Source organism: Crocuta crocuta, unplaced genomic scaffold (genome assembly GCF_008692635.1).
Source record: "Crocuta crocuta isolate KB4526 unplaced genomic scaffold, BGI_CrCroc_1.0 scaffold830, whole genome shotgun sequence".
In the NCBI taxonomy this organism is placed as follows: domain Eukaryota; kingdom Metazoa; phylum Chordata; class Mammalia; order Carnivora; family Hyaenidae; genus Crocuta; species Crocuta crocuta.
The window spans coordinates 1,643,305-1,665,932 of record NW_027531513.1 but is presented as its reverse complement, the minus strand read 5'-3'; the positions used below and the strand labels follow the sequence as shown (position 1 = coordinate 1,665,932).

Genomic DNA, 22,628 nt, shown 5'->3' with positions numbered 1-22,628 from the left:
AAAATTGTACTGGGAGGCCTAGCAAAACCGACCCATCATGCACCCCATGCCCCAGAAATACCACTCCCGTGTGGCATTGCATATATATGTTTACTTGTACTAGAATGGCGATAGTAGCCAAGAGAAACTAGAATCCACACAAATGCCCATCTACAGTAGAAGGGATCAATAAATTATAGTATTTCTACACAATATAAAAAGTATGGAACTGAGAATAATTATGTAGAAACACAGATAAGTCTTATGAATATAATGTTGGTTGAAAGGAGCCAGACACAAACGAATGCATACTGTACTATTCCTTTTCAAAGTACATTAGGCAAAACTAAGCTACACTGTTAAAAGTCAGAATAGAGGTTACCTTTGCAGTGGGGGTTACGGCTGGAAGAGAAAACCAGGGGGTCTCTGTCATGCTAGTAATATTCTGGTTCTTGATGTGGGTGAGGTTTATAGGTGCATTAATTTGTGAAGACTGATCCAAATGTGAACTTTTCAGTATCTATATTATACTGTGATCAAAGGATAGAACAAAACAAACAAACCCATTATTCTAAGGTGGAATCCATTGGCTTCACAGTCTGTCAAAGGAGATCCAAAAAGGAAGTCCTATTCTAAGCAGAAATTCCAAGGGGGGGTATCTTAAATGAACAAACACAAGTAATTCATTTATTCATTCAAAAATCACTTATTAAGCTTCTTCTACATACCAGGCGACATTCTGGGCACTGCAGGCAGGGCAGTAAAAAAAACAGTTTTGCCCAAAGACAGCTTATATTCTAGTAAAGAGAGACAACAGGGAACAAAATAAAGAAGAACTAAGGAGAAAAATAAAACAGAGATGCATAATAAAGAATGTGTTGGAGAGGTGTCTGAATGTTTAATAGGGTAATCAGGAAAGGCCTCACTGAGAAGATGACATTTTGCAGGTAACGAAGGGAGGTGTGTTAAGTCACATAGATGTCTGGGGGAAGAAGGAACCAGACAGAAAGCACAGTGAGCACAAAGGCCCTGTAGCAGAAAAGCACTTGGGTTTTCAAGCAGCAGCTAGGAGGTCAGTGTGACTGGAGTAAGGCAAGGCATGGGGAGAAAATAGGTTAGATCACAGAGGTTCCAGGAGGCTAAATTCCCCATAGAGGCTAACAGGACCATTATAAGGACTTTGGCTTGTATTCTGAGGATTCTGAGCAGAGAACTGACATGACCCGACTCCTAATGCAACCAGGTCAACTGACTGCTGTGCTGAGAATAGAATGTGAGGGCCAGGATGGAGGCAGGGAGGAGGCAACGTAAAAGGTCTTACTCTTTCCGAGCACAGAATGAGAAGAGGAGAGAAGAGATGCCATGAGGAGCACAAACACAGACACACATTCAAACACACACAGACACATTATTGTTGTCACGTTTGCTGCTGCTGTTACGGAAATGGTTGAGAGCAATTTGCAGCCTTCACGGCTCTTCACTCCTTAATAGTCCAGCACGTACCTCCTAAGACAAGAGCTTTCTCCTACATAACTGCATTGCTACAGTCAAATCCTGCTAGTACCTAATATGTGGTCCCCTAATCATATCTCACCAATTGTCCCAGTACCACCATTTGTAACCATCCTCCCCACCCCAACCCAGGATCTCACACTGCACTAGGGTGAATCTTTCTAGTCTCTCTTAATCTGGAATTGCTCCACAATCTCTTTTGTCTTTTATGAGAATGACTTATTTATTTTTATTTATTTTTTATTTTATTTATGCATGCATGCATGCAAAGTACAGGTCAGCTGTGTTGAAGGAAGTCCCTTATTTTGTGTTCTTCATGATTACCCTCAGATCATGCATTTGGGGCAGGAATGCTGAGGGGCCCCTAAACATAAAAGGTGGGTTTAGGGAAGAGAAGACCAAGGTCAGTCAGAGAGGTAGGAGAAAACCAGGGGCTACCACCTCCAGAAGAGAAAAGGAAGGCTGTCAAGTAGACGCTGGCTAGCCATATCCAAGGTTGTGAAGAGGTTAAACTGGATGTGGCCTCCTTTAGCACTGGAGGTCACTGGGGCTGCTTCAGAGAATGACTGCAGTGGCTGGTAGAAGGAGAAATCAGTTCTTTACATTAAGGAGTGAATAGGGATATGAAGGCAGTAAATGGAGACAGCTCACTTTGATTAGAAAGGATTTTAGAAGGATCTAAGAGATCACATAGTCAGCCAGCTCATGTTTAGATGAGGCCCATGTTAAGCACCATACCTAAAGTCACCCATCTGGCTAGAGACAAGGGCACTGCCCTGTTAGATCCCTAAGGACCTCATCCCGTGTACTATGCTGTGTTTGTTCCTGCTTCTGAGAAGTTTGGCCTTGAAGGAAAAAAGCATGGGGAGGAATCTCAAAGAAAAGGTTAATATAAATAAAGTAGAAATCCTCTGCCTTCAGCGATCTTCCTAAAATGTAAATCGGCCTTGTCTCACCCTGTTTAAATCCTCCCACTGGTCCCCATAATTCCTGGGAGGAGCTGTAAATCCCTTCGTGATCTAGTCCCAGGCCATGTATCCAGCTTCATCTCCCACAGAATCTTCCTCACTCCAGCAATACTGAACCACTTCCTCTCCCTTCAGGAGACCTTGCTCCCAAGCCCCTGAGCCTCTGCACAAGCTGTGCCCTCCTTGGTGTTCCTTCCCTGCCTGATTCCCATTCCACCTGCTTGCCAAGCTGCTTTTATCCTTCAAAAGTCACTTTCCCCAGGAGGCCTGCCCTTGAACGCCTACTTCTGTATTTTTGGGTGAAACTCTTCTGGAGTGGGAAAGAAGAGCCAACAGATGTTACTTTACAATCTTTGCAAACATCTTTGTTACAAACATTCCATCGTATTTTCAAAAGTTGCTTAAAAGACCACAATGTTTCCAAAATCTAAAGGGATATAAATCAATATTTTCCTCGTAACACAGTAAAAAATCTGAAGTCATCAAAAAGAGTGTTTCATTCTTTATGAGATCCATGGACATAGTTCAGTAGAAAAACAGATTCTGTCTTCAATGGCTAGATTTTCCATCTAGACCAGGAAAACAGTAGAAGGAAGAAGCCAAAATAGGATTTGGTGTCTGACTTAAGAGCAGCACAGGTCATTATTGCCATCCAAATATTTTTTAAAAACAACATTCTGAATCCTGCTTCTATATGCCAGCTGACAATATATTTTCAGGATTTTCTCTTTGCAAAGTATGTACAGAATGAGTTCTATAGAAATACCATCTTCATTTTACACCTCACTCCTTCCAAATAATTTGACATATGAAGAACTAACAGCAAATAAAAATATGTTAAGCACTTGCTAAGCCCACAACACGTGCAACACAAGCAAACACACTCAGTACTCAGATCTATGTAGATCTGTAAGTCAAGATCTGTAAGGGAGAGAGATGAGTAAGTCAACAAACACAACACATTCCAATGACTTCAGAAGGCAGGCACTTGCACTGTGGCCTGGACGTATAGAGAAAAAAGGGCCTAAAATAGGCCCTTTAGTGTCAGGTAAGGCTTTGGGGGAGATGACACTACACTGACATTGAAGGAAGAAAGAGACTGTACAAGCAGAGAAGTCATTTCAGGCAGCCAACATGGCACATGCAAAGATGAAGATAAACAAAATAGGAAGCCAGGCTCAGGGAATGGCAAGCAGTTTGTTGTGGCTAGACGATGTTAGGATTGGGGGGGTTGGGGCGGGGAGGAACATCAGCCTGAAGGAGGAGCCAGGCACCAGACTGTAGTAAGCCTTGGAAACTCTGAGAAAGGAGCCTGAACCTTGCCTGTGCAACAAGGAGCCTTAAGTAGAGTTTAAGTCTGGCTTTAGGAAGATGTGTTTTCAATACCTGCTAGATGGTCAACCTCACAAAATCATCTAAGGGTCCACTCATGTCACTTGTGGCCAGGGCTGGTGTTCAGCAAATGTGTACCAATAAGTGTGCTAGTAAACAGTATGAAAATGTTTCTTCACCGACTGGTAAAGAGCTGTGCCAGCAACATCACCTTGCAGGCCCCACAGCAGCCGCTCCTGTGAGTGCCATCTGGCCACCTCCCTCGTACCTGCTGGCATCAGCCCCCATTCCCATATACTCTCCTCTGCCCTTTACCACCAGATCCCAGCAGGGAGACAATACTCTCAACAGCACTGACTACTACTACTGCGTAGTAGTCCTCACAATACAGAATATTGTGGATGTCCACTTTACCCTCTGAGGCTGTGGTCACCAAGCCATTGGACAGCTTTCCCTAGACACACCCTAGCATAGCCTCTTATGAGAATTGAAAATTTCATGATATATCATATCACCAATATTTTGTGTGTTTTTTAAAAATATTACTTATTTTGAGAGAGAGCAAGTACACACACAAGTCAGGGAGGGGCAAAGAGAGTGGGTGATAGAGAATCCCAAGCAGGCCCCACAGTCAACACGGGGCCTGATGCGGGGCTCGATCCCACCACTTTGAGATCATGACCGGAGCTGAAATCAAGAGTCAGTAGCTCAACCCATTGAGCCACCGAGGTGTCTCTTTATCATCAACATTTTGTACGTAAGCCCTCTTAATATCCCCTTTCCTTACCTTTTCTTGCCTTTGACTCGGTATTTCTCATCACTGTCCGTTTTTTTTTTTTCTATCAAGAAATCATTTGCCACCTGTTCTTATCTACCTCGTCTAGTAGAGCTGCTATTTTTTCCTTCTCAGGCTATACCTCCCTTATTAGGCAATCTTTCATTTTTTTAAAATTTCAATTCCAGTATAGTTAACATAGTGTTATATTAGTTTCAGGTGTATAGTATAGTGATTCAATACTTCCATGTTACTTAGTGCTCATCAAGTGTATTCCCAATTTCCTTTGCCTATTTTACCCATCCCCCACTCATCTTCCCTTTAGTAACTATCAGTTTGTTCTCTATAGTTAAGAGTCTGTCTTTTAATTTTTCTCTTTTTTTCCTCCTTTGCTTGCTTCTTTGTTTCTTAAATGCCATGTATGAGTGAAAGCATATGGTAGTTGCCTTTCTCTGACTGGATTATTTCACTTAGCATTATACCCTCTAGATCCATCCATGCCATTACAAATGGAAAGGTTTCATTAGTTTTCATGGCTGAATATTATTCCATTGTATATCAATACCATCTCTTCTTTATCCATTCATCTATTGAGGGACACTTGAGCTGCTATTACAGTTTGGTTATTGTAAATAATGCTGCAATAAACACAGGGGTACAAATATCCCGGTGAATTAGTGTTTCATATTCTTTGAGTAAATACCAGTAGTGCAATTACTAGACCAATCATATGATAGTTCTATATTTAATTTTTCGAGGACCCTCTATACTGTTTATCACAGTGGCTGTACCGGTTTGCATTCCTACCAACAGTCCATGAGGCTTCCTTTTTCTCCACATCCTCACCAACTTGTTTTGTCTTGTGTTGGGTTTTTTTGTTTTGTTTTGCTTTAATTGTTTTTTGTTTTGTTTTGGGGCTTTTTTAGAGATAGAGTGAGTACAAGTGGGAGAGAGGGGCAGAGGAAGAGAATTTTTTTAAGTTAATTTATTTAGAGAGAGAGAGAGAGAGAGACCTTGAGTGGGGGAGGGACAGAGAGAGAAAGGGAGAGAGGGATTCCTAAGCAGGCTTCATGCTGTCAGCATAGAGCCCAATGTGAGGCTTAAACTCACAATCTGTGAGATCATAACCTGAGCCAAAATCAAGAGCCAGATGCTCAACTAACTGAGCTACCCAGGTGTCCCATTATCTTGTGTTTTGATTTTAGCGACCCTGATAGGTGTGAGGTGACATCTCACTATGGTTTTGATTTGCATCTCCCTGATGATGAGTGATGTTGAGCATCTTTTCATGGTGTCTACTGGCCATTTGTGGGTCTTCTTTGGCAAATGTCTATTCATGTCTTCTGCTTTTTTTAATTGGATTATAGTAGGGGCTTTGGTGCTGAGTTATGTTTTTTATATACTTTGGATACTAACCCTTTATCAGATGTCATTTACAAATATCTTCTCCCATTCAGTATGTTGTCTTTTAGTTTTATTAGTTGTTTCCTTTGCTGTGCAGCTTTTTATTTTGATGTAATCCTAATACTTTATTTTTGCTTTGATTTCCCTTGCCTCGGGAGACATAACTAGAAAAATGTTACTACAGCCAGTATCAGAGAAATTACTGCCTGTGCTCTCTTCTAGGATTTTTATGGGTTCAGATCTCACATTTAGGTTCTTTATCCATTTTGAGTTTACTTTCATGTATGATATAATAAAGTGGTCCAGTTTCATTCTTTTGCATGTTGCTGTCTAGTTTTCCCAGCGCTATTTGTTGAAGAGACTGTCCTTTCTCCATTGCATGTTCTTGCCTCCTTTATCAAAGATTAATTGACTATATAATTGTGGGTTTATTTCTGGGCTTGGTATTCTGTTCCACTGATCTATGTGTCTATTTTTGTGCCAGAGCCATACTGTTTTCATTACAACAGCTTTATAACATAATTTGAAGTCTGGAATTGTGGTACCTCCAGTTTCATTTTTCTTTTTCAAGGTTACTTTAGTTATTCAGGGTCTTTTGTGGTTCCATACAAATTTTAGGATTGTTTATTCTAGCTCTGTGAGAGATGCTGTTGGTGTTTTGATAGGGACTGCATTAAATACGTAGATTGCTTTGGGTAGTACAGACAGCTTAACAATATTTGTTCTTCCAATCCAATAGCATGGAATGACTTTCCTTTTGTTTGTGTCATTTTCAGTTTCTTCCATCAGTGCTTTATAGTTTTCAAAGTACAGGTCTTTCACCTCTTTGGTGAGGTCATTCCTAGGTATTTTATTATTTTTGGTGCAATTGTAAATGGAACTATTTTCTTAATTTTTCTTTATGGTGCTTTGTTATTAGTGTATTTCAGAAAGAACCGATTTCTGTGTATTAATTTTGATCCTGCAACTTTACTGAATTTATTTATCAGTTCTAATAGTTCCTTGGCAGAGTTTTCAAGGTTTTCTATATATAGTATCATGGCATCTGCAAATAGTGAAAGCTTTATTTATTCCTTACCAATTTGGATACCTTTTATTTCTTTTTGTAATCTGACTGCTGTGGTTAAGACTTCCAGCTGAAGTCCCATGTTGCATAAAAGTGATGAGAATGGACATCTTTGATTTGTTCCTGACCTTAGGAGGAAAGCTCTCAGTTCTTCCCCACTGAGTATGAGGTCATCTTAGACAAACTTTCTTAAAGGGGCAGCCCTTTGAAACATGGTCCCACCCTCTAGGCTACAGCTGATTGGACTGGGTGGACATGGTGACCAATAGTAAGTCAATTAGATTCTCTTTCCTGGAATTTTGAAATTAAGACTCAAAATATCAATCAATTCAACCAGTATTATAGGACCGAGGTAGTCATGTGTGCTGAGGGGCCAAGATGAATTTTGGAGAGGGATGACTCTGTGCAAAAGGGACCACTGAGTTAAGAAGCCAGTCTGCAGTTACAGAAAATCAAAGCATATATTATCCAGAGAAAGGCAGAGGTATGAATCCCTGTGATTCTTACAAGAGAAAGACCTAGGGAAAGACTAGCTCCCTAATAACCACACAATGCCTGAAAGCCCTGACACACTGCCTATAATTGAGTTCCAAAAGATTCTCTTGTCACTTTATGATCCTCTCCTTGATTGGATTTCTTTGAAAAAGCTTGTCTTGAAACTGATTGCTTATTTAGAAGGTATTCTGTCATTTGTGGATCTTGTTTTATTCTCACCCATAAAACCAATTCCCAATGAACAAAGAAAAATGACATTGTTTAAGAGCAGCTAAACTTAACAAGAATCCTCATGCCTTATGACAATTCTCAATAGCTTTAGAATAACTATATGACCAACATATTACCTACTACCAGGCAGGAGAAAGATCCTTTCATCTCAGGGAGGTACTGCTGGCCTGCCATTCCCCTCCTTTGTACTGACGGTAAGAGGGGTGGCAAAAACAAAAAACAAAAAACAAAAAAACCAACTAGGGGGTAATTGTGGAATACTTCAACTTCCAGGTTGAGATCACCCAGGTGCCTACTTCCCACTGGGGGAAGAAATGAATGAACTGAAAAAGGTATAGAGGTCAAGGGGTACATTCACATTCACTGACTATTCCCCCTGCTTTCCCTCCTGCTGCCTCAGTAGATCTGTCTCCAGCAGCAAGGATGAAGGCTGGAAATTTATTTTTAAAAAGCAAGAATATTTAGAAGTAAACAATGTATATATATATATATATATATATAGTGTGTGTGTGTGTGTGTGTGTGTGTGTGTGTATGTATATATATAGACTGTTGGTGGTTCCTAAACCAGCAGTTACTAACTACTGCACNACAGCCTCCTCAAAGTATAAATATAGTTATGTTCTTTAAATATATAAAAATCTTAATATCCTTACAGTTTCTAACACCACCTTTTCAAACAGTATAGCAACCAAAGCCTCAAATTTCTATTACTTCTCGGTTAATCTTTTTAATGACTGTTTCACAGTTTCTGGGTCTCCAAATGTTCAGTGTCTTCTATATGAAAACAATGGGCCCTCTACCAGGTGATTCAAGGATTAGAGACATCCACGAGAATTCAATGGGGGAAAACCAGGCGTTTCAACAAATAGTGCTGGGACAACTAGATAGCCACATGCAAAAAAATGAGGCTAGGANCGTCACACAATACATAAAAATTAAATGAAAATGGATCATCTGCCAAAATGTCAAAGCTAAAACTCTTAGAAGAAAACATAGGCCTAAATCTTCACGACCCTACATTAGGCAATGGTTTCTTAGTTTAACACCAAAAGCAAAAGGGACAAAGGGAAAAAAGAAAGAAATTGAACGGCATCAAAATTTAAAATTTTGTGCTTCAAAGGACACCATTAAGAAAGTGAAAAGGCAACTCACTGAATGGGAGAAAATATTTGCAAATAACATATCAGAAAAGGGACTTATATTCAGAATATATAAAGAATTTTTACAACCCAAGAATAAAAAAACAATTCAAATGGGTAAAGGATTTAAATAGATATTTTCTCTAAAGAAAATATACAAATCGTCAATAAATTTAGGAACTGATGATCAATAATATTAGTCATTAGGGAAATGAAAACCAAAATCACAATGAGATACTACTTCACACCCAGGAAGATGACTATTATCAAAAAAGACAGGACATAACAACTGTTGGCAAGGCCGTGGAAGAATTGGCACTCTCAGACATTGCTGGTGGGATTATACATCATTTTGGAAAACAATCTGGCAGTACTTCAAGAAGTTAAACATAGAGTTACCATATGATTCAGCAAGTCCACTCCTAGGTATACACTCAAGAGAGTGGAAAACATATGTCTACATGAAGGCTGTGGACACACTTGTCCACTGCCCACAGGGACAAGCTCACCATCTCCTTAACTTGTTCCAACCAGTGCCTGCTTGGTTCTTTCTGGCGAATTTAGAATACGGGGCTATGTATCACCTTAATGAAAACAGTAATTCTCTTAATTTAAGAATTTAATAAATGTATAGATTACATATATTATTAAAAGTCTATTTCATGGGGCACCTGGGTGGCTAAGTTGGTTAAATGTCTGACTTCTGATTTCAGCTCAGGTCATGATCTCACTGTTCATGAGATCTAGCCCTGCATTGGGCTTTGCGCTCACAGTGTGAAGCCTGCTTGAGATTCTCTCTCTCTCTTCCTCTCTCTCTGCCCCTCCCCTGTGTACATGTGAGTGCTCTCTCTCCCCTCTCTCAAAATAAATAAATAAACTTAAAAAAAAAGTCTATTTCACCAACTGGCAATATCATGTGGGTTGAAAACAAACACTGGTCGACTGAGTTCTGAAACGTACCAATGAGGTCCCTAAAATCTTGCTGTGGCCTGTGGACCAAAAGCACTGGCATCATTTGGGTGCTGGTTAGAAATGCAGGCTGTCAGGCCTCATATAGGATTCACTGATTCAGAATTTAGATTTTAGCAAGGGCTCAGGTGAATCCAATGAACAACGATATTTGAAGAAATGTTTGCTCTCAACCATTTTAATTATACTTAAGACAAATCCACATATGACAAACACGGGTTAAACCTTCAAGAGGAGCCTGACTCCTGAGGATGTATAGTCTGGTGGCTTACGGATGGCTTTCCATATGGCTTCAGGAAGAGGAAGTTCCAGAAACAAAGCCAGCAAATCAGCCTTCCTTCCCAGCAGCTTCCTTCTTTCGGTGGCAAAAATGTCACCTACAAAAGTGTTCAGATCCAAATCCTGGTGGGTAGGAGAGGCCCTAGGACAACTCTGCTTAGAGATGCTGCCACAATACAGTTTTTCAGTTACCACAGTATAAGCTACATTCCAATTGACCATTGCCTGTGGGACCAATATCATTCGTTGTAAGAGAGTATATTCTGGTACGATGTTTTTCAAACAACGACCCTTTATGGAGTAACCATATTTTCTAAATAAAAACATAGTCATATATTCTAAATTAAAAGTAGAGACCCATGATATGATAAGAACAAGTATACCTACCACAATAATTGAATGGAATATTTGTGACTGTCCAGTGAAATCTAGGACATATGGTATCAAGACCCCTGACGCATTAATGACTTGGATGAGAATTACAATGACCTTGATCCTTCTCTGGGTATCTACACCAGAATTCTGGGTACACCAAGTTCCTCCCCACCCTGGTGCCTTTGCATGTAACCTCTCCCCACCATGCCATCTTCACTTGTTTGCCCCATCTCATCCTTCAGGTCTCTGCTCAAATGCCATCTCCCTAGAGAGCTGCTCTGGAATTCTGTGACAAGTAGCATCCACCAACCCAGTCCCTCCCTATGATCATTCCCTTCTCAGTACTTTTTATAATCTATATTCACTGTGTCTTCTTGTTCATTCACTGTTGGCCTCCCCCACTAGAATGGAGGCAAGAATGTGGTCTAGTTCACTGCCGCGCTCCCTGTGCCTGGTACCTTCTAGAAATTAAATGAGTGTTTGATGAATAAACAGGTAAAATGTACATAATTTAGGGAATAAATAAATGTTAATAAAAACCACCAAAAACACTATAGCTTAAGAATAACAATAATAAGATCATTTGTGAACAGATCATAAACTTCCATCAAAATCTTTCACTTCATGCTCTTGCAAATGAACAGGATCGAACAAAGAGCTGATGGTACTACTGACTACCGAGTTAACCTTGTTTAAATCTTTTTCCTTCTCAGAGTCTTTCCCCTCTCAGAGTGAAATGAGAAGACTATCTCTCAGAGTTGGGGGAGAGGGAAATGCAAGGAGATGAAATACACACACACACACATATTTATTTATTTCTGATACAGAACAGGCACTCAACTCAATATGGTCTTAATTCTTTGTAGTTACCCCTGTGTTTCCCTTATTCAAAATGGTCAATGAATATGAAATCACATCTCCAGGCCTTCATGTGAACCTGTTTTACTCAACCCTCTAGACCTAGCCATGGCTGTTAGAAACCTCTTTTCAAATTCAACAAGTGTAACTGTATTTGCAGCACCAATTATTTTAGCCACGTCACAACTGAGACTTAACTTAATTTTTAAAGAATACCTCCAGTATATCATTGTTTCAGGTCATTGTTTCAAAGCTCGTAATGTTCCTGAAGTGAACATGAACATGGTTCCAATTCTAGACTGAGTTGTAGCAATCTGCTTCAAATCCTCCTGAATAAACCACCAGACTGATAAACAGAGTTACAAGAAGCAAAAAGCTCCCTAAGTACTCGTTAGAAACAAGGCACAGTGGTGGTGACCACAGCACCTGAGAAAAAGAGAGAGTTTGTTAAACAATGAAGCAATAACTTTGGGCTTTGGGATCAGACTCAGGTTCCAATTCCCACTTGAGAGCCTGCTAAATAGTGACCATGGGCAAGATCCTTACCATCTCTGTGCCCTGCTTTCCTCATCAGTATACTGGGGCTAACAACAGTAGCAATGTCATGAGGATGCAGAGGAGATGGATGAGGTAAATGTGTACATACATTTAGTGCTGAGTCTACACTCAAAAAATGTTGACTCTGGTTACTAAATGTATTCTCATCCTCAAAGATCTTAAATATACTTATTAATGAAAATATTCAGAATGAAAGAATGGTACTAAATGATACATATTAAGTGAGCAGCACTGGCCATGAAAGATGCAAAACTTTAGGAATGCAAGGCAAGCCTTCATCTAAGGATGGTATGAGGTCTCCTGGGAGTGGTAAAATAGCAGATGGGACCATGCAGGACTACAGGCCCCCTGCAGCGGGCACTTACTGTTTGCCAAACACTGCGGGGCACCTTGTATGTAATCTCCACAAGCCACCAGGTAGATACCTTTAAGTCCTCAATTTATAGATGAGAAGCTGTTTTACGGATGACGGTGGAAGCTCACAGAGGTTTAGTAATTTCCATAAGTCACCAAACCAGTGGCAGATCTAAGTTTAAAATCACGTCCGTGTGACAACCCATCACTGTGCCATTGTTGGGAAGAAGATTGATGGGAAGATAAATCATTCTAGTATGAGGCAGGAAGGGACAAAGCAATCTTATTAAATGGCATGTGGGAAGCAAACTATATGTAATTAAAAAAAAAGAAATAAGAGTAGAAAGGTGGGTTAGCGCCAGAGGGAATGGAAAGCTACAGAGTTGTCAGGCTGTGGACAATGAAGAATTTGTTTTGTTTGTGTTTTAAGTGTGTGCTTTTGATTAAATACCGCTACCACCACCACTAAGAGCATTTATTGAAGATCCCAGGCTAAACCATTTGCATACATTACTTCCAAAGGTTACAATTTGCAATTAAGGTATTATTACCTCCATTTCACAAATAAACAAAGCCCTGAGTGGTCAAGCCATTCACTGGGATGACTCCATGAAACAGCACAGTGGGGTTCCTAAGTGAGTGTGAGCAAAGTCAATACACTTTCCCCTAAAAGAGTCCTGTAGAAAAGCCTCCCTTGCAAAAGGGAGTGGGGAAAAAAAGAAAAGGGAAAATGGAGACAGGGAACTAATCTGAAACAATACATCAATCCAGAGTAAGGAGATAAATGTCTTAAATGGAATCACTGAAAATGGAAGGGAGGTGACACAGAGCAAATGTGTTCATGACCTTTTCTTTCATTTACTCCATTTCTGTGTCATGATCTGCTACCTGAAGTAGAAGCCAAGTTAGTAATTATTCCAGTTTCTATCACCAGCCTTGCCTGTAAGCCTGATCTGAGCCCTGGTGCTAGTCTGAGAGCACACTGCATTTAGTATTTGCCTGTCCCGTCACAGTGTTATCAGGGCTAAAATATGGCATCATCCTCTAATCTGTTATCTGTATTGAAGGGTAATCATTCAAAAAAATAAAACTAAGCCTACACATCCAATAAATCACATTATGTTTCACATATCAACGTTTTAAAAAATCTGACCTAAACACATAGTCTTTCAGATCAGGAGGGCACATATGCTTAAGCTCTAATGAGCTCTGGCCAAATCCTACATTATTATTAAAGTTCATTGTGAGCTCAGAGATCACACGTTTTTATAAAATGGAGTGTGGTATCAATATTTGTTAGGCTGCTTTCTAATTAATATTCTAGAGAAAGTAGTATAATAAATAAAGCGGTAGGAAATACATGCATTATGAAGATATCTTTCAAGCTAAGGCAAAAACGAAAAAGACAATTACTTACATTATCTCATTTGTTGGAATCAAGAGTTAGGAGCTTGGACATTCATGTAGTTTCCAAAAACCCAAAACACTTCTGCACTAAAACCTTAGCTACAGTGCTCCTCATTCAATAGCTAACTGCAATATGTTAAGTAGAAAATCAGTAGTGTAACAGGAACGTGGAGAGATGAATTGAAATTCATAAAGATAAAACAGTATAATTTTTCTGTCCACATCCACAGTTAATACACGAATATTCCCAGCAATTTACAATACTAACTTGAAATATTGAGTGTGTTTCAGGGAATAAAATTAGGAAAGAAATGGCACTTAAGAGTCTCACATACTAAGGATAAAAACAAATGTGGTTTGTGTACTGCATTCACCAAAAAACGATATATAGAGACATATATATGTGTGTGTGTGCATATATATATATATGCATATATATGCACACACACATGATAAAGCAAAGTAACAGCACCAATTGTCTAATTTTACAGCTCTTAATTACAAAATGATCTGTGGTTTGTGTTTTTTAATCTGTTGGACATCATTTTATTCCTATAAGCAATGCCATACGTGGATATTAAAGAATCCTGCTCACCTGTGTATACTCAGACCCAAATATTACAAAACATTTAGCAATAAAGTCCAGTCTCTGCAGGCAGGCTTACCACTATGCCACTATTCAGTGTAAAGATACAACTATCTTCATAATAGACAGAAGCTAAATCGGTTTTTCGTGTTTTCATCACTTGAGGCTTCCTGCAAACCCAGTTATATCAACAACTTCCTTCATCTTTCCTTCAAATCTGAGTGTTTCACTAAGCCATGTATCATGGCAACCCCTCTAGTCCAGCTGCCTGTCAGAACAGAGCTTTACTGCAACTCCACCCTTTTCTCACCTTCAGCTCCAACAGTGCATTTCATTTTTTTTTTCCTATTAGAGAAAAAAATTAAGATTAGGAGTTCCAATCCTCAAAGTAGTTCAGTGAGCTGTCAAAATAATATTATTTAACCTCAGGGAATTTTCTGTTTAATTGCCACTCTCTCCCTTACCCCAAAGGACTACATCTTCTTTAGATGGTGTAATGGAAAGCACCGCATTAGGAAAGACAGAGGGAAAACATAATAGGCTTAAATTTTTAAACATCTAACCTTTTCACCAGTCCCTTTTAATCATTTGCACCTGTGACTTCAATAATCAGCCTGGCGATCAGAGAAGCAAAATCTCCAGGACAGATCTAGGAGAGATGCCCCAATCACAACCATTATTGTATCAGGGAGCAAAAAAGAAAGCGATTTTCTCATATATGACACAAAGAAAGTTTTACATGTCAGTTCCACCGAATCTTGGGAAGAACAGAGATTCTAATACTTAAAACCTTCATTTCCTAAAAGTCAAAAGATTCTCTTAAACTATATACCTTACCGTATTTTCAAATATTAAGTTTTTACATTGTGCGACAATTTTTCAACTTTAGGGCTCAGGAAAAAAAGGGGGGCTCTAGAATAAGCACAGCATTGGGAGAGGCAGCAACATGTTTGAACCATTCTCCCCAAGGAGAAATCAAAACTATTAACATTACACCACATAACCATTTATTTCACTCTGCAAGGCAAACTTAGAGCACAAGTGGTAATACTCTGAAAATGTGATAGAAGTTGTTCTACATCAATGAACACACAAGTTTGGAAGGGACAAATATGGTCCCTGTCAGTTGTAGTCTATCCTCAGCAAGTCAGGAGCCCTGTGGGTGAGGCTCCCATATGGAAATCTTCCTTGACTGCCCAAGGCTGAATGGGATTCCCTGTGAACAGCATCTGGACCACACCTTGTTTGGTCTCACAAGCAGCTGACAAGAGCTGGAAGAAAATGCGTCTGTCTGGTCCAGAGATGGGAGGACAGGGCCAAGAATCAAAATATGCCCCTCTAAAATTTAATGGGGAGAGCCCCTTAAAATGGCTATTTATCCAATCATGTTTTTCTAATCAGTCTGGGCCATTCACCAGCAGATGTTGGTCATTCTGGGGGATGAATGGTAGGATTTTGTAGCCCTGCAGCTGCCAGCCTCTTATAACCTCAGTGTTGTTGTGGAAGCATCCATTTAGTGTATAAATATGCTTTTTGGCATTAAAACACTGCCAAGTTAAATATTAGAGAACAAACTCCCCACCCCCTACAGAAATTTTCCAGTTTCAAAGCATCTGGGGTGAAGATTCCAAATTACCTGTAGCAAAATTTCTTCTAGATTTTTAAAAACTCCCTTGCTTGTTGAGGAACCTACTGAGGACCCTGCCAAAGAGGACACCCACAGTTTAGATGACTGGTCCTACATTTACCTAGTTAAGGCAGGAAGAAGTGTTTGACGGTTACCCGGGATCCTTCCACTTGTAGCAGAAATGAACACCAAAAAAGCATCAGGACACTCAACTCCTTAGAGATTGAAAAGCCTTCCAGAGGAATAAAGAGGAAAGAGATCTCTCCCTCCCCACTTGCACTCCCCACCCTGTGTGTGCCATAGCCTTAGAATCAGCAGCCCTTCTGTGATTCCGTGCAGTTCCAGAGACCATCCTTTACTTCAGGAGGCTCCTGCATCTGACCCCAGCAAAGCTAGGTTGGTCGTCCTTCTCTCCACCCTTCCAATCTCCATACCAACCCCTCCCCACGACCTCGGGCCACCCCCTTACCTGATAATGTCGTCGTTGTGTCCCAGGAAGAATTTTTGGCTGTGCTCTCGGGTGTTGTAAACCACCCCGACGCCAGCCACAAAGTAGACCACCTCCTTGCCGGCCGTGTAGTACAGGTTGTTGCGGCACTGGTGACCCCGGTACCCGTACACCCACTCCAGCCGGAGCTGGCAGCTGGGAGCTGTCCGATCCGCCATGATAAGCCGACCCCACTCGCCCCCCCAAGGCCCCCCGCTCGCGGGTACTCGGCCCCGGCGCGCCGGGTCTGTCCTCGCCAAGACTCGGGGTGCTGAGGACCTGCAAGGGCTCAGTGTGCAGCGCTGGGCGCTGATTTCNCCCACCCTCCTCCGCCGCCGCCGCCGCCAGAGACGAGCCGCCAGTGCGCGGCCGCCAGACCCCGCCGGGCGCCCCGGCTCCCTCTCCCCGGGCCAGGCGTCTTCGCGGGCGCCAGCACCCGCACGCGCACGCCTCACTGCACCTGCGGGCTTCGGCCCCCAGGAGAGGTTCTTGAGGGGGTCACCCCGCTTTTTAAATCAGGGATCTGCATATCCAAACACTGACTACCCAGTTCGCTCACTGAAGTTTGCAGTGCGTGGGGGCTTCGCGGCAGGCAACGGGATTTATTCTGTGGCAGCTTTGATTCGACAGAGAACCCGGGTATGCTTTGCCATCACCATCCTTGGATCCGAAACTGACAGTCTATTCCCAGGATGCGGGAGAAAAGAAAAAAAGAAACAGATTTTTTTGTATAAGTCACCAGCCCAAGAAAATGATCACCAAACTAAACCAAGTTTTTTCTTTTTTAAAAAATTGTCAACTATTCCCCTTCTCCCTCCAGATCCGCTTTCTTAATGATATGAAATATGCCTTAAATGCTTCTGGTTGCTGATACGAATTGAAGAGAATACTTGCTGTTTCCCCATCAAGCCAGGGTGAATGTGCAATGGTCATTTTTTAGATGCTTCAATTAGTTGTCATTGTAAGTATTTTAAAATCACATCCTCCGTGAAACCTTTCTTGGCCGAAAAAAAAAAAAACATGAAGAACTTAGCGGTTCTCACTAATCAGCAACTCCAAGTGCAAGCGTCATAAAAGATTTTTCTGAATTGGAGAAAACGAAACACTAGTGCAGTTGGAGGCAGGAAAGCGCTACCTACTAACGCTCCTGGTCCCGAAGACATGAAATAATTAACAAGTGGCAAAAACCGTGTACCCCTCTTCAGGAAGGTCTCAACTAGCTACGGGGACCCGTGGGCTCAAGGGTCAACCTCTAGCCGAGCGGGGGTTGGGGGCGGGGACGCCCTCCGCGCCCCCACCCCTCCACCCCTACGTGCTCCCACACTACCCGGGCTACGGCCGCCGCAGGTCCGCGGGAATGCCAGCCCCCAGGGACAGCCGGACCCGCGCGCACTGCTTCCCGGTCAATGTCCTGCACTCCTCCCACACCCGATCCAGCCTCGCCCGCAGAGCATCCCCGCTCTCTCCGCCTCTAACCTCTGCTCGGAGCGGGCGCAGCCAGCACGTCCCGGATCTCGCACTGGCGAGCGAAATCCTCTGCCTGCCCTCCCTTCCCCGCCTCCCGCACCAGAGGATGGGCTTCGTCACTGGCGCGCAGCGGGAGACAGGTTCTTCCTCCAGCCCGGGCTCGGGGGGCGGGGCCACAGAGCGGCTTTCGGGAACCGCGGCGGCCGGTTACTAGGCGAGATCACCGCGCTTGGAAACCGCGACGCCCCCAGAGCCTGGATCCGCCCCCTTTCTCTCCCCGCCCAGGTTTCTCCCTTTCCCGATGCATTCTGGGAATTGTAGTTCTTTCAACGCTGGCTGGGGCAGGGAGCCCTCGGAGCCGAACCACAAGTCCCAGGATTCCGCACGCTGAGAGAGGGCCATGGAGAAGCTGTTCCCGGCGTCGGCGGTTCCTGCAGTTCTCCCGCGGAGGGGAGGAAGGCGTACCAAGGGCGAATGCTCGTCAGCGCCCTGCGTTCCCTAAGTGACTGAGGAGGTGGCCAGCGTGCGTGTGTATCTATGGAGAAGAGCAGTGGAGTCGGAGTAGAGACAGACAATCTATGGCCCACCTCGAGAATTTCTTCTGCACCAGTGCCTGAGGATTACTTGTAACTAGCCGACTGAAGCCCAAGTTTTTTTTCCTACTTCAGTTTTCCTTTTTGTTCAGATGCTGCCACATTTAAGAAAAATGCTGAGGGATGTGGGTTCACTCTGCCTTAACCAGCGCCTTCGTGTGAGCTACCTCCTAAATTACGGGATTGGGGGATTTAAGGATATTTTGGAAATGGAAGGGTGATCACAGCATGAAGAACCCGCCTTGGCCTTCAAACACAGATGCCTGTGGCATTCCTCCAAAAACTGCCCAAAGTGAACTATGAATTCCAAAGTAGCCCATTTTCACATTGGGAGCACAGCCGACCTGTGGAAAGACATTTAAAAATCCCAGTGACTAAAGGATGGTAGAAGGAATATTGGGAGCATATCTTTTATTTGCCTCTCCATGCTCTCCTTGTAATCACTTAACTAGTTCTTCAACTACCTCAAGTTTTAATACAGCCCTCTGAGAGGTAGGAAAGCCTCCAGAAGATTAGAAGTGCCAGAGTTTGGATGATCAGTTGCTGCCTGCAGCAATGAAGATGTGAATTGGTTTCAATGTTATTTGTAATATGCAAATATGTGAGGTGGCACTGTGCAGATAAGGGCACTACCAAGAACAAAAACAAAATTCCAGAAAAAGATTTGAGACATAAGCAAAAATATAAATAACCAGTAATGCCTTACCATAAAACACTGCCAATGAATTATGTAGAGACAATAGATTCTATTTAGGAATTCAAAAGATGAAGAACTTTTCCAGTTATAAGTCAGGAAAGGCTTCATGGAGGAAATAGGTAGAATTGAGATTGATCAAGATAAACTGAAAGAACAATCTACATGAATCTGTGGAATAAAAGGATAGATGCAGGAAAACAGATTTAGAGACACTGAATAGAATCAGTGTGAGAGAGAATTCATGAAAGATGAAAAGGGGACATAAACCTGAAAGGTTAGATTGTGGATGGAGATGAACCTAGAGGTTTCCACTGTATCCTTAAAATAATGGAGAGCCATTGGTTTTGTTTTGTTTTTCTCCTTGATAAGGAGAATAACAATAAAAGCAGTAGTCTTCAATAGAAATAAAAAGTTTCATCAGGACTTGCCCATTATCAGGGGACTGTGCAGAGCCAAAAGAATAAGCCAAAATATGTGGAACTAAGATACACCACTGGCTGCATGGAATGGGTTGTGGAACAGTACATTGCATAGGCTCTCAAGAAAGAGCAAAAGCCTGTCCCCTAGCAGAAGCTATACTGAATCCCAGTAGATCTCACCCTTTTCCCTACTCCATCCTTTTTCAATATTAGGCTATAGAGAAGTGGACAAAATAATGCCAGCCACCAAACTATGGCTCTAAGAATATCAACTCATTCCTAGATAAAGTAGGAAGTAGATCAAGAATTCATGCACAGTGTATCAGAATAAATAATTTGGAAAGAACTGCTCCATCAAACAAGCAACAAGACAGGACATAGCCAACACAAACCAAGATCCTGAAAGAAAGTTACATTATGAAGAACCTCACCTGGAAGAAAATTTATGTCAAAGAAGCAGATTTTCTATCAAAGAAGAACTTAGTTACAGTATGAACTCAAAATATCAAGGACTTGGGGCGCCTGGGTGGCTCAATCCATTAAGCATCCACTTCTTGATTTCAGATCAGGTTATAATCTCCTGGTTCCTGAGATATTCCTGAGTCGGGCTCCATGCTGACAGCACAGAACCTGTTTAGGATTCTCTCTTGCCCTCTTTCACTGCCCCTCCTACTCATGCTCACTCGCTCTCTCTCTCTCTCTCTCTCCCTCCCCCCCCGAGGTAAATAAATAAACTTAAAAATTTTTAATAAAAATAACACAATAACAAAATACCAGGAGCTTAAAGATGGATACTGAAAATAAAAGAAAAGCCAAGCTAAAGAAATAAATATAAATACAGTTTCAGATCTAATGAATAGATTTGAAACAACAGGAGGAAAAAAAAAAACACCTGGAAATCAAATTACCAGTATGGAAAAAACACTGGAAATTATCACAAGAAATGCAGAGGGGCACCTGGGTGGCTCAGTCGGTTAAGTATCTGACTCCTGACTTCATGATACAGTCATGATATGGTTTGTTGATTCAAGCCCCGCATCAGCCTCTGTGCTGACAGTGTGGAGCCTTGGTTGGGATTCTCTGTCTCCCTCTCTATGTCTACCCCTCCCCCACTCACTATTGTCTCTCTTTCTCTCAAAAAATAAACGTTACAAAAATAAAATTGATGATGCTTGAGAGAGAGCAAAGATAATCCAACATATAGATCATTGGTATTCCTAAATTAGAGAAGTCAACAAATGGAACAGAAAAGGTATTCAGAAATAAAGTAATACATTAACTGAATCTGCAGATTCAAGAAGTACAACATATACCAGAAAAAAGGATGATACAGTCTCCATGAAGGCATATCTTAACAATATTATTTAACTTCAAGAATAAATAATACTTCAAAGTCATTCGTGAACTTTAGAGAGGACTATTACACAATCTCTGCCAATTAGTAATTAAAAGGAAACATTTAAGCACTTATTGTGTGTTTTGGAGGGAAGTAAAGTTTATCCGCAGTTGATAAAGGAAAGCTATTTACCTAAGGATACTAGCTAATAAATGTAAGAAAAATGATAGATTTAGGAAATTATTCAATGAGGTAACTGATGCAGGTAAAGGTTGTAAATGTATACTAAAATGATTAGATGAAAGAGTAATGCTAAAGAATCACGCTCACAGATTATGTACATTTAAACAAGAAGATCTGGAGGTCAACATCTCAAACAAATTACCATAAATATCACTGGGATGCCTGGCTGGCTCAATCAGTAGAGCATACAAATCTTGATCTCTGGGTTGTGGGTTTGAGTCCAATGTTAGGTGTAGATATTAATTAAAAACAAAATCTTGAAAAAAAGGTTAGTATCACAAATACCAGCACAAACTGCATTTTCTACCTCTTGCTATGATGCAATGTGAAATGCTGCATAAAATATTTTTGGCCAAATAATATCTAACCCAACTCTAATCAAGTCTTAACACCTAACTCAGTTTACATAAACTATGGGATAGCTGAACAGACAACTTAACTGAAACCACAAGCAAGCAAGTAAAGCCAGAAGATAGGAGAGGATACAACACAACTGGTCCGACCTCATCAAAAAAAAGTAAATGTATGAAACAACAAGAAATACAAAACAAAGTGCAGGGTTATTCTTGTTTAAAAGAGGGTAAAGACACACAAAAACCAAATACAATGTGACTAGATCTTGGATTCTTTTGGGGTTTTTTAAGGCTACAAAAGACAATGTGGGTAGAAGGAACAACCGGGGACATTTGAATACAAAGCGGACACTAGAGCATATTAGGGAATTCGTTAATTTTTAGAAAATCTTTTTCTTTGGAAATATATCCTGGAGTATTTAGGAGTAAAATGTTACGTTGGCAACTTACCTTCAAATGATTCAGAAGTATTATCTGTATACATACAAACACACACATGCACATATTCATAAGGAGAAATAAGGCAAATATTAGCAATTGCTAAATCTAGGTATTTTTTAACTTTTTCTGCAAGTTTGGATTTTTTTAATAAAAAATTGGAAAAGAATTTTTTTCTTGGATCTAGACAGAAACAAAAATGGAGGATGGGTACGGAAGGAAATTAGGTTGCCCTCAGTTGTCTGCCCTGCAACCTCCAATAGAAAAAATGAAACAGTATCTATATAGAGAGATAGAGAAGGAGAGTGTAACATCAGAGTTATACCCAGCTAAATTGTGTAAGTGTAAAGGCAACAGACATTCTCAGCATTAAAGAACTTAATGACATTCTTTAGCACTTGTGACAATTATAATGAATTTTAATGGCAAATGACTAAGTGTCTATTTATTTATTTATTTATTTATTTATTTACTTAAAGTTTATTTTTGAGAGAGAAAGAGACAGAGCATGAGTGGGCGAGGAGCAGAGAGAGAGGGAGACACAGAATCCGGAGCAGGCTCCAGGCTTTGAGCTGTCAGCACAGTGCCTGATGCGGGGCTCAAGCTCACGAACTCAAGATCATGACCTGAACCGAAGTCAGCACTCAACCAACTGAGCCATCCAGATGCCCTGCAAATA

General features: G+C 41.2%; 1 protein-coding gene across 1 annotated transcript in view; it reads right to left on the bottom strand.

Moving 5' to 3' along the window:
* Window positions 1-16,582, bottom strand: part of EML6 (EMAP like 6) — a 273,438-nt gene extending 256,856 nt beyond the window's left edge. The window contains exon 1 of the mRNA XM_077772351.1: window positions 16,386-16,582. Coding sequence (XP_077628477.1) covers window positions 16,386-16,582 — 197 coding nt within the window. The remainder of the gene's footprint in view (window positions 1-16,385) is intronic.
* Window positions 16,583-22,628: the final 6,046 nt, after the last annotated feature.